A 13,073-nucleotide genomic window follows, 5' to 3' on the forward strand; every position below is an offset into this window, starting at 1 on the left:
CTAAATTAAGTGACCATATGTGCTTGGGTTTACTTCTGGTCATTCTGTCCTGTACCATTGATCTATACTGGCTTTTGTGCCAGTACCATACTGTCTTGATTACTGTAGCTTTCTTGCCTCCTTTGTTATAGATTAGGTGACCATAGATTTGTGAGTTTATTTCTGGGCTTTCTATCCTGTTCCACTGATCTCTGTTTCTGTGCCATTACCATACTATTTTGATTACTGTTACTTTGTAGTTAGTCTCAAGTCAGGGAGCCTGATTTCTCCAGCTCCATTTTTCTTTCTCAGGATTGCTTTGATTACTTGGGGTCTTGTGTGTCTTTAATAATTTTTTGTTCTAGTTCTCTGAGAAACGCCATTGGTAATTTGATAGGGATTGCATTGAATCTGTAGATTGCCTTGTGTAGTATGGTCATTTTCACAATACTGATTCTTCCAATCCAAGCACATGGTATCTCTCCATCTGTTTGTATCATCTTTACTTTCTTTCATCAGTGTCTTATAGTTTTCTGCATACAGGCCTTTTGTCTCCTTAGGTAGATTTATTCCTAGGTATTTTATTCTTTTTGTTGCAGTGGTAAATGGGAGTGTTTCCTTAATTTCTCTTCCAGATTTTTTATCATTAGTGTATAGGAATGCAAGAGATTTCTGTGCATTAATTTGGTATCCTGCTACTTTACCAAATTCATTTATGAGCTCAAATAGTTTTCTGGTAGCATTTTTAGGATTCTCTATGTATAGTATCATGTCATCTGCAAACAGTGACAGTTTTACTTCTTCCTTTCCAGTTTGGATTCCTTTTATTTCTTTTTCTTCTCTGATTGCTGTGGGCTAGGACTTCCAAAACTGTTGAATGAAAGTGGTAACAGTGGACATCCTTGTCTTGTTCCTGATCTTAGAGGGAACGCTTTCAGGTTTTCACCGTTGAGAATGATGTTAGCTCTGGGTGTGTCATATATGGCCTGTATCATGTTGAGGTAGGTTCCCTCTATTCCCACTTGCTGAAGAGCTTTTATCATAAATCGGTGTTGAATTTTCTCAGAAGCTTTTTCTGTATCTATTGAGATGATCACTTGGTTTTCATTTTTCAGTTTATTACTGTGGTGTAGCACACTGATTGACTTGAAGATATTGAAGAATTCTTGCATCCCTGGGATAAATCCCACTTGATCATCATGTATGATCCTTTTAATATATTGTTGGATTCAGGTTGCTAGTACTTTGAGTATCTTTGCATCTCTGTTCATCGGTGATATTGGACTGTAATTTTCTTTTTTGTGTGTGGTGTCTTTGTCTAGTTTCAGTATCAGGGTAATGTTGGCCTCATAGAATGAGCTTGGGAGTGTTCCTTTCTCTGTAATTTTTTGGAAGAATTTCAGGAGGGTAGGTGTTAACTCTTCTCTAAATGTTTGATAGCATTCGCCTGTGAAGCCATCTGGTCCTGGACTTTTTGCTTGTTGGAAGTTTTTAAATCAGTGTTTCAATTTCAGTACTTGTGATTGGTCTGTCATATTTTCTGTTTCTTACTGGTTTAGTCTTGGAAGATTGTACCTTTGTAAGAGTTTGTCCATTTCTTCTAGCTTGTCCATTTTATTGGCATATAGTTGTTTGTAGTCAACTTATGATCCTTTGTATTTCTGTGGTGTCTGTTGTAACTCTCCTTTTTCATTTCTAATTTTATTGATTTGAGTCCTCTCCCTTTTTTCTTGGTGAGTCTGGGTAAAGGTTTATTAATTTTGTTTATCTTTCCAAAGAACCAGCTTTTAGTTTTATTGATCTTTGCTACTGTTTTGTTCGTCTCTGTTTCATTTATTTCTGCTCTGATCTTTATGATTTCTTTCCTTCTACTAACCTTGGGTTTTGTTTGTTGTTCTTTAGTTGTTTTAGGTGTAAGGTTAGGTTGTTTATTTGAGATTTTTCTTGCTTCCTGAGGTACGATTGTACTGCTATAAACTTTCCTCTTGGAAGTGCTTTTGCTGCATCCCCAAAACTTTGGACCATCGTGTTTTCATTGTCATTTGTCTCGAGGTATTTTTTGATTTCTTCTTTGATTTTTTTCAGTGATCCATTGGTTGTTTAGTACCATTGTTTAGCCTCCATGTGTTTGTGGGGTTTTTTTTTTTTTTTTTTTACAGTTTTTTCCCTGTAGTTTCTAATCCCATAGCGCTGTGGTCAGAGATGATGCTTGGTATGATATCAATTTTCGGAAATTTACCGAGGCTTGATTTGTGACTCAAGATGTGATCTATCCTGGAGAATGCTCTGTGTGCCTTTGAGAAGAAAGTATATCTGCTGTTTTTGGATGGAATGTCCTGTAAATATCAATGAAATCTATCTGGCCTATTCTGTCATTTAAAGCTTTTGTTTCCTTATTAATTTTCTGTCTGGATGATCTGTCCATTGGTGTAAGTGAGGTGTTAAAGTTCCCCACTATTATTGTGCTACTGTCGATTTCCTCTTTTATAGCTGTTAGCATTTGCCTTATGTATTGAGGTGCTCCTCTGTTGGGTGTATATATGTTTAGAATTGTTATATCTTCTTGTATTGATCCTTTGATCATTATGTAGTGTCCTTCTTTGTCTTGTAACAGTCTTTATTTTAAAGTTTATTGTGTCTGATAGTAGTATTGCTACTCCAGTTTTCTTTTGATTTCCATTTGTATGGAATACCTTTTTCCATCCTCTCACTTTTAGTCTGCATGTGTCACTAGATCTGAAGTGTCTCTCTTGTAGACAGCAAATATATGGGTCTTGTTTTTGTTTCAGCCAGTCTATGTCTTTTGGTTGGAGCATTTAATCCGTTAACATTAAGGTAATTATTGATACGTACGTTCTTGCTATTTTTTTCATCTGGATTTATTTCTTAAGGTCATTTTTCTTCCCTTCCTCTTTTATTCTCTTGTGATTTGATGTCAATTTTTTTTTCTCTCTCTGTCTCTTTTTTTTTTTTTCGGTGGGGGGTCCATGCTGAGCAACACACGCAGGATCTTAGTTCCCAGACCAGGGATTGAACTTGTGCCCCCTGCAATGGAAGTGCAGAGTCTTAACCACTGGTCCACCAGGGAAGTCCCTTGATGTCTTATCTTTAGTGATGTGTTTGGATTGCTTTTTTTTTTTTGTGTGGGTAGCTATTCTAGATTTTTCGTTTGTGGTTCCCATGAGTTTTTGCTATAGTAGTCTATGTATGTACAAGATTGTTTTAAGTTGTTGATATCTTCATTTCAAATGCATTTCCAATATCCTGCATCTGTACTCTGCTCATGATTGCTGGTTTTGATATTATATTTGTGTGTGGAAGATTTCCTACCTTTACTTTATGTTTGCTTCTGCCAGTGAACTTCTCCGAGTCTAGTTGTGGCCTCTTATTTTCCACCTAGAGGTGTTCCTTTCAGATTTGTTGTAATGCTGGTTTGGTGGTGCTAAATTCTCTTAGCTTTTGCTTGTGTGTAAAGCCTTTTTTTTTTTGGCGGTGTTGGGTCTTCGTTGCCACAGGCTGTCTTTCTCTAGTTGTGGCAAGCAGGGGCTACTCTTGGTTGCAGTGTGCGGGCTTCTCGTTGCAGTGGCTTCTCTTGTTGTGGAGCACGGGCTCTAGGCATGTGGGCTTCAGTAGTTGTGGCACACAGGCTTAGTTGCTCCGTGGCATGTGGGATCGAACCCATGTCCCCTGCATTGGCAGGCAGATTCTTAACCACTGTGCCACCAGGGAGGCCCCTGTAAAGCTTTTGATTTCTCCATCAAATCTAAATGAGAGCCTTGGTGCGTATAATATTCTTGGTTGTAGGGTTTTCCCTTTCATCACTTTAAATATATTGTGCCACTTCCTTCTGGCCTGCAGAGCTTATACTGAAAAATCACCTGATAACCTTATGGGGTTCCCTTGTATGTTATTTGTTGCTTTTCCCTTGGTGCTTTTAAAATTTTTTCTTTGTCTTTAATTTTTATCAGTTTGATTAATATGCACGTTGGTGCGTTCCTCCTTGGGGTCATCTTTTATGGGACTCTCTGTGCTTCCTGGACTTGAGTGAGTGTTTCCTTTCTCGTGTTAGGGAAGTTTTCGGGTATAATCTCTTCAGATATTATCTTGGGCTCTTTCTCTCTTCTTGCACCCTTATAATGCAAATGTTGGTGTGTTTTAATGTTTCCCAGAGGTCTCTGAGACTGTCCTCATTTCTTTTCATTCTTTTTCCTTTGTTCTGTTCCGTGGCAGTGATTTCCAACATTCTGTCTTCCAGCTCACTTATTTTTCTCCCTCAGTCATTCTGCTGTTGATTCCTTCTAGTGTATTTTTCATTGCAGTTATTGTATTGTTCATCTTTATTTGTTCATTATATCGTCTAGCTCTTTGTTAAACATTTCTTGTAACTTCTCAATCTGTGCCTCCATTCTTTTTCCAAGATTTTGGGTCATCTTTACTATCATTACTCTAAATCCTTTTTCAGGTAGGCTGCTTATCTCTTCTTCATTTAGTTGTTCTTGTGGGTTTTTATCTTGTTCCTTCGTCTGAAACATATTTCTCTGCCATCTCATTTTGTCTTTCTTTGTCGACTCCTTTACTCTGGCTGGAGGATCATAGCTCCTCTTGCTTCTGGTGTCTGCCCTCTGGTGGGTGAAAGTGGGCCTCAGGCTTCTGGAGGTTTCCTGGTGGGAGGGACTGGTGCCTTCCTGCTGGTGGGTAGAGCTGGGTCTTATCCTTCTGGTGGGCAGGGCTGTGTCAAGGGGTGTGTTTATAGGTGGCTGTGAGCTCAGTATGACTTTAGGCACCCTGTCTGCTGACGGGTGGATTTGTGTTTCCCTCTTGCTGGTTGTTCGGCAATTGCTTGCTTTTAACTGAACCAGTTTTATGTCCTATTCCAAGGAAACTTCATTGGTACATATAAAATTATGGTTGGTTTGTTTTTTTTAGAAGGTTGATTAATGAAGTCCTGGAGAGTATATGGCACTCCTGGGGCCACTCAGCAAGGTTGCAGGTAGAGAAAATGAGTGCACAGGCCTGGAGTTCTGCCTTTATCAGGGTTGAGGATAGGATGCCTCGGGTTTCACAGGTTCACTCTTTACTGCTTCCTCCTGGCGTTGTTGTGAGGGTTACATGATGTCATATTTTGAAGCCATCCTGTAAACCTGAGACCAGCCTGTTCTCTGAGGGCTGTTAAGGAGATGTTGTTTGCAGGCTCAGGTAGAAGATGAGTCAAAGTTCAGGGGCTCTAACCATGTGATAAAAGCTGGAGAGAATGATGATTCCACCCTGGGCTCACATCACATGAGAAAAGGGTGTACTACTCACAGTCTTTAAATATGCAAACTTGTCTCCTCGGGTGTGGCCTCTGGCTAAGCTTGCTTTGAATATTCCAAGTCTTTGGATTCTTATACTCCTTTCCACTTTATCAGACTATACTAAGACTGTATTAAGTATGTAAATTTTACCACATGGACTCTTTTAAAATTTATTTATTCATTTATGTACTTTTGGCTGCGTTGGGTCTTCGTTGCTGCACGTGGGCTTTCTCTAGTTGTGGCGAGTGGGGGCTACTCTTCATTGCGGTGCGCAGGCTTCTCATTGCGGTGGCTTCTCTTGTTGCAGCGTGGGCTCCAGTAGTTGTGGCACGCAGGCTCAGTAGTTGTGGCGCATGGGCTTATTTGCTCCGCGGCATGTGGGATCTTCCCGGACCAGGGCTTGAACCTCTGCACTGGCAGGCAGATTCTTAACCACTGTGCCACCAGGGAAGTCCCACATGCACTTTTAAAGTTTATCTTTGGTTCAGTTTGATTCATATTTATTTTTGAATCTGATTCTAATCCAGGTAATTGAGGTGATCATATATGTGAGGTGTTTGTAAATTAAGGTGGTTGAGTTCATCTGTATCCTTTTAACTGCTTTTGAAATGTAGCCAAGTGCCTTGTGAATTACGAAACTTGTTTTTTGTAATTGCCAAGTGGAGAAAGTTGCAGGAGTGGGGGGATGGGTGGAGAGGGAGTTGTGGCAAAAAAAAAAATGCTTCAGTCACTAGCTTCAGCATTTTGCCTTACAATGAGAGCAAGTTTAAGTCTATAAAAGGTATTTTTTCTTCTATAAAAGGCACCCTTTTGGGAAAAGCAGCCCAGCTAAAATATTAGGCAAGAGTTGCTTACTTGCAGTGGCCCTAGTTCCTGACTGGTTCTGTTCTTGTCTTGTTGCAGGTTAGCTCCATTCAGAACCAGATGCAGTCCAAGGGAGGCTACGGAGGTGGCATGGCTGCCAACGTGCAGATGCAGCTTGTGGACACGAAGGCAGGATAGCCCCGGATCCCTCCTCCCGTGAGTACCTCAGAACACAGGCTGGAAGTTCAGATACATACATGGCCACTAACAGCTGATGACATAGACAGCCTTAGTTTCAACCTTGGGGTTAAAAAATAAGTATCTTGTTCTTTTTAAAAAATTGTGAACTTACTAGAAAAGGTGAAAATACCTTAGTTGGCCAAGTGATGACCTTAGGCAGTTACTGCATTTTGAATATTAGTTTCAGGTGGTTGTTTTCCTTATGAGAAACTTTAAATGCTTTTAAGACATCTTGTTTTGCGGGAGGCTTTGACTGCGATTCTAGTGACAAGATGTCTCTTATGTGTCCTTTAAACATGAGTGAAGTTACTGAGTATTGATACTGCACGAAATCCCATGTGTAGTGAAGTAATTTTATATTTAATACCATTATGGATAAACCTTTCATTATAAACTTTTCAAATTAAAAAGACAACTATTAAGAGGCATGAACCCCTAAAGGGTAAAAATCATTTGGATGATTCTTTGGTTTTATAGGTCATTGTGAATCTCTATGTTTTGTTTCCACTGTTGTTTAATTTTTTTTTATTGTGATTGCTTTTCTTTTCAATTGCAAAAAAGTGTGATGGCGTCTTGTTCACCCTGTTGTGATTACTCCAGTGACATGTTACTGTTCTGCTCTGAAGAAACTATTGTCAGAAGAATCCTGCATTTCCTTCAGCTGGCATGCATGCCTTTGGACTCATGGACAGAGTTCTTTGGATTGTGGCTTAATGATTGATTTTTATGAATATGGATCTGATTTTAGCATGATCTTTTTTGTGAATGCTAGCACTGTTTTGCATTTTTTCCCGCATTTTTAACAATTTCTCTTTCCACCTCCAACCCCTCTGCCTTATGATTTTATTGGTAAGCAAAGAACTGCTATTTTAATGTGTCACCATTTATGTATATTTTGGAAGGTATGAGACCCATAAGCACAATGATCATTTCTATTCATTTGAAACTTCAACAGAGTAGTATCTGCATGCTTTATGAAGTTGCTTGTATAGGAGCCCATGGGATGCCAGAAATGAACATTTCCTTGCTGCCATGGGCTGATGATACTGCTGCTATTAGAGAAAGGTTAGCTGTGGCACCAAGTCACATCAGTTTCACAAAAAAAGGCCATTTGTAGCTTATTTTAGAAGTATGACTTTTATTTAGAGTTATAAAAGAAAAGCTTGCATTCATAAGGCATTCATTCTGTTGTAAATGTTCAATATATTTATTTGAGAGCAAGGGCCTGGGATTGTAAACAGGTATGGTTATGTATCTGTGCGTGTGTGTGTGTGTGTGTGTGGTAATACCCTCATTGGGTCTGACTCTGAGCATCATGATCTTTGTTCATTTCTTTGTGTGCTCATTCTGCTTTCACTTGTTTATGTTTAATATTATGGTATCCAGTTGCTTCCAGTAGCAGTTTGTTGAGCTTTTGGCCTGTATTCCTAACTAACTGCAGATTTCAGTCATTGGCCTCTCCATCTTCCACATATTTTGGGGCAATGGAAGTTGCCAGGAGCAACAGTTGACCTGGCTGTGTTGTTGCCTGTGAAAACAACCTGCATGGTGACTTATTAAGGTATTGGTGAGAAACCTTTGGCTCAGGTTGCAAAATACGTTTATTCTTCACAAATTGTATTTCTGTAAATGCTTCTCTTTCCCCATAAGCCAAATTAGTGGTTTGTTTTTTCATGAAAATGTTTAAATTATGTACAGTTCAGCCCTATGTAACCGTTACATTTGGTAGGAATAACAGTTCATGTAGGAAATGGGGCTTAATTGAAAACTGACTTAGAAAGCTATAAGGAATTAGGTAATTGCATAAAGGAGAAGAGATCATTTCTCTTCACCTTAGTCACAAGTTCTTGTGAAACAGGTAACTAAATAAATATTGGGTTTATATAGGCAAAACATGGAAGCATTTCTTCCCCCAGTTCTTTTGGATTTAATTTACCCAGTACAGCAGGCACTAGAATACTCAGTCCTTATATTTCTGCAATTTTGAGTCTTCATAGGTGTCAATCCCAGAGACTCTGTCAAGGAAAAACATTTATGCTTAGCAGTCAAAATAGGCATTTTGCAGTTTAATAACTTCTGAACTTGAATTCATCTGATGTCATTAATTGTGTTGATACTGCATTCTGGATTTTGCCTGACTACCACTGTCTTTCTGTTCAGCCAGAGACAGGGCACTGCAGTGTGCAAGCTCTTTAAGGGATGGATTTTGTTTGGCCTTGTCAGTGCTGGATGCTATGTAGTCTACTTCTAGTCTGACTTTAAAAATTAGTACAGATTTTATATAACTGTGTAACTCCTGGAACAATACAGGGAGCCATGGTCCGTTTTCCCCAATTCATAATTTGATTTATTCTTTTTTTTTTTTTTCCCCCAATCTCTCACTTTCCTGATTCTCCAAGTACCAAATACTCCAGTGAGCACTGGAGCATGTCTCCATGGTAAGCCAAAGGCTGCACTCTTCAGCCTCTAACTGTTCTGCAGCTGCCACTGACTTGACAGGCACAAGTAGCCACACTGTGTGCCAAGAACACATGCCCAGGAAGGTGCCAGTAATTATTCAGAAGAAATAAGAAAATTACCAACAACTTTAAGATACTAACCTTGGACACAGATTTTTTTTTTTTTTTAGGGAGTTAGCAGGTCCCACCTGGATAAGTGGGTTTGTAAATCTTGGGAGGTCATTTGCTCCCCATAACAATGTGTGAAAATTGAAGCTAACTAAATATGATTGACTGTTAATACTTTGCTGAAATACTAATGACATGCAGTCTGTAAAAAAAAAGAAGTGGTGCCCATGAGCATAGGTTGGAAATGTGAACTGTGGTGACTGGGTTCAGCTTTCCAATGCAGCATTATCAGTGGGCCTTTAAAGATACTTTGTGAGTATATATTAGCTTTCACTTTTGTTATTAAATTATAGCAGTTCTATTATAGAGAGCAAGTTTGCCTTGATTTTGTTTAAAATGACTTCTGCTCAGCACCCAGGAGATAAAATTGACATATTTTTATAATATAAGCATACTTTTTTTGTACATTGTGTTCATTCTTGAATAAAGTAAGTTCAGTGTTGGCTTGTAGATAATAAAAAGAAAGTATTTGATTTTGTTTCAATAAATGTTTTTCAATCCTGGTTTGGTTAATTCCTTTCTTTCAAGGAGGAGATATTTAATATCACCTTTTTAGCCTTTCTTAGATTTTTGAGTTATATGTTTTGAAAATTTCTAAACTTGTAATGTCACCTTATAATTAATAAATGCCTAGACAGAACGAACCTAAAAAGTCCTACTTCCAAACATTTAAAAGTAGGAAGAAACGAAAAATATAAATATCCCCAATTTTTTTAACAAAGGTATCCAACCCCAATTCATTCAATTTTCCTTGCTGAAGCAATTTGTCCTCACAGTGTATGTAGGATTTAAATTAAAGTAAGAATTCTGTTCCTCAGTCAGTCATAGAATATGTCCATCATCACAGAATGTGATGGGCAGTTTGCTCTCCAGGGAACATTTGAAAATGTCTGTCTGGAGATATTTTTGGTGTCTGTCAGAAACTAAGGAAGGGGTGCTGTTAACATCCCTGGGAGGCCACTAAATATCAGCCCTCACAAGAGAGAGATGTCACAGTGCCACAGCTGGGAAACACTGATTTAGAACAAAGATCTATGTACTCACCAGATCCTGTTTGTTTGTTAGAGAATCTTTCTTTCTTTCTTTAATGCATTGGTCAGGTACTGAGAATAGGTCAGTTAGGTTTGGCTGTATCATGAGAATTGCCACACACAGTATTCTAAAATAGAAAAATTAATGAGAAAAGTATCAGGAAACAACAATATCTCAAAAAGTTTCAATAACCTTTGTCCTCAGCTCATGGCCAAGGGCTCTAAAGGGAAATTGGGTTAAGATGAAAGTATGTGAAGAAAGTCATGTTGTATATTAATTAGGAGCCCTATTTCGAGTATATGTTTTTAAAGGATATGCGTAAAATGCACAAAAAAGTAGGACAAATCTATTAAAGTGTCAGAGACATAGACTGGAATTTGCTAAAATTGTGAAAACGCAAAACTTTACAAAATTCATATATGCCCTGTGCTTAAAAGATACTTTCAGCAGACTAGTAAGAAAGCAATTGAAATTTTTACCTTCAGCTTACTACTGTCTTCCATCTAGACTGGTCCAATAAGAGAACTTAACTTACTTAAACCATTAAATGACTCATGTTAATCTTTTAATATTTTAGCACCTAAACTTTGAATATTCAGGATGTTTCTGAGATGAGGGTTTTGTTGTGGGTGTTTTAAACGCTTTTTACCAGATACAAGCAGCCTCTGGACTCCTTTTGACCCTACCCTTATCCTCTCAATTGCATCATCTTGATAGTGTTCTAGCTGATCTGCCTTTGATGGCCAAAAGAAAAAAAAAGATAATTCCAGAGTAAGAAGATCCAAATGTTTGTTTGATCTGGGACTTCACAATTACTACAAGAGTGGTGATTTTGGTACCAAAGAAAGGATGATTTTAGTCTCACTGAAAGATAAGAGCAAGAGAGTAAAAACAGTGTCAATTCTAACCCCAAATTTTCTCCTCTGTAAATCCAAGCTCCAGAGTTGTTAACAACTAGAGCATTTACTCCTCACTAAACCTCCTCTGTTCACCAGCTTTAGCTAGGGGAATACACTGAATTCCTAGGCACTGCTTTTTACTTTTATTTTTGCTCCTTTACAGAAGCAGCAAGTAAGATACTTCTTTCAAAATCTTCAGAGCTTGACCTAGTTAGTTACCTTTTTCTTTTTAAATTTATTTTTGGCTGTGTTGGGTCTTCATTGCTGGGCGCACGCTTTCTCTAGTTGCAGTGAGCAGGGGCTACTCTTCATTGCAGTGCACAGGCTTCTTATCACAGTGGCTTCTCTTATCACAGAGCATGGGCTTTAGGTGCACAGGCTTCAGTAGTTGTAGCATGCAGTCTCAGTAGTTGTAGCTCACGGGCTCTGGAGCACAGGCTCAGTAGTTGTGGTGCACAGGCTTGGTTGCTCTGCAGCATGTGGGATCTTCCTGGACCAGGGCTCAAACCTGTGTCCCCTGCATTGGCAGGCGGATTCTTAACCACTGCACCACCAGGGAAGCCACTAGTTACCTTTTTCTTAATGTTCCTAATTGAAGCCATCTAAACACATCCGTCTTTTAAAGATCTGTGTGCCAGAAATCTCTGGCATTCCTATACACTAATGATGAAAAATCTGGAAGTGAAATTAAGAAAACACTCCCATTTACCATTGCAACAAAAAGAATAAAATATCTAGGAATAAACCTACCTAAGGAGACAAAAGACCTGTATGCAGAAAATTATAAGACACTGAGGAAAGAAATTAAAGATGATACAAATAGATGGAGAGATATACCATGTTCTTGGATTGGAAGAATCAACACTGTGAAAATGACTCTACTACCCAAAGCAATCTACAGATTCAATGGAATCCCTATCAAACTACCACTGGCATTTTTCATAGAACTAGAACAAAAAATTGCACAATTGGTATGGAAACACAAAAGACCCCGAATAGCCAAAGCAATCTTGAGAACGAAAAATGGAACAGGAGGAATCGGGCCCCCTGACTTCAGACTATACTACAAAGCTACAGTAATCAAGACAGTATGGTACTGGCACAAAAACAGAAATATAGATCAATGGAACAGGATAGAAAGCCCAGAGATAAACCCACGCACCTATGGTCACCTTATCTTTGATAAAGGAGGCAAGAATATACAGTGGAGAAAAGACAGCCTCTTCAATAAGTGGTGCTGGGAAAACTGGACAGATACATGTAAAAGTATGAAATTAGAACACTCCCTAACACCATACACAAAAATAAACTCCAAATGGATTAAAGACCTAAATGTAAGGGACCTAAATGTAAGGCCAGACACTATCAAACTCTTAGAGGAAAACATAGGCAGAACACTCTATGACATAAATCACAGCAAGATCCTTTTTGACCCACCTCCTAGAGAAATGGAAATAAAAATAAACAAATGGGACCTAATGAAACTTCAAAGCTTTTGCACAGCAAAGGAAACCATAAACAAGACCAAAAGACAACCCTCAGAATGGGAGAAAATATTTGCAAATGAAGCAACTGACAAAGGATTAATCTCCAAAATTTACAAGCAGCTCATGCAGCTCAATATCAAAAAAAAAAACAACCCAATCCAAAAATGGGCAGAAGACCTAAATAGACATTTCTCCAAAGAAGATATACAGATTGCCAACAAACACATGAAAGAATGCTCAACATCATTAATCATTAGAGAAATGCAAATCAAAACTACAATGAGATACTATCTCACACCGGTCAGAATGGCCATCATCAAAAAATCTACAAACAATAAATGCTGGAGAGGGTGTGGAGAAAAGGGAACACTCTTGCACTGTTGGTGGGAATGTAAATTGATACAGCCACTATGGAGAACAGTATGGAGGTTCCTTAAAAAACTAAAAATAGAATTACCATATGACCCAGCAATCCCACTACTGGACATATACCCTGAGAAAACCATAATTCAAAAAGAGACATGTACCACAATGTTCATTGCAGCTCTATTTACAATAGCCAGGACATGGAAGCAACCTACGTGTCCATCGATAGATGAATGGATAAAGAAGATGTGGCACATATATACAATGGAATATTACTCAGCCATGAAAAGAAATGAAATGGAGGTATTTGGAGTGAGGTGGATGGACCTAGAGTCTGTCATATAG

The 13,073-nt window shown here is 38.5% G+C and overlaps 1 protein-coding gene across 4 annotated transcripts in view; it reads left to right on the forward strand.

Annotated features, from left to right (window-relative positions):
* The window catches only part of CDC42SE2 (CDC42 small effector 2), a 127,959-nt gene extending 118,576 nt beyond the window's left edge, over positions 1-9,383 (forward strand). For all 4 annotated transcript variants that reach the window (XM_068535810.1, XM_068535812.1, XM_068535813.1 and 1 more), the window contains 2 exons: positions 6,177-6,293; positions 6,879-9,383. In XM_068535810.1, coding sequence (XP_068391911.1) covers positions 6,177-6,275 — 99 coding nt within the window. In that variant the 3' untranslated portion in view covers positions 6,276-6,293; positions 6,879-9,383. The remainder of the gene's footprint in view (positions 1-6,176; positions 6,294-6,878) is intronic.
* Positions 9,384-13,073: the final 3,690 nt, after the last annotated feature.

The sequence above is a fragment of the Eschrichtius robustus genome, chromosome 2 (assembly GCF_028021215.1).
Source record: "Eschrichtius robustus isolate mEscRob2 chromosome 2, mEscRob2.pri, whole genome shotgun sequence".
Classification (NCBI taxonomy): Eukaryota; Metazoa; Chordata; class Mammalia; order Artiodactyla; family Eschrichtiidae; genus Eschrichtius; species Eschrichtius robustus.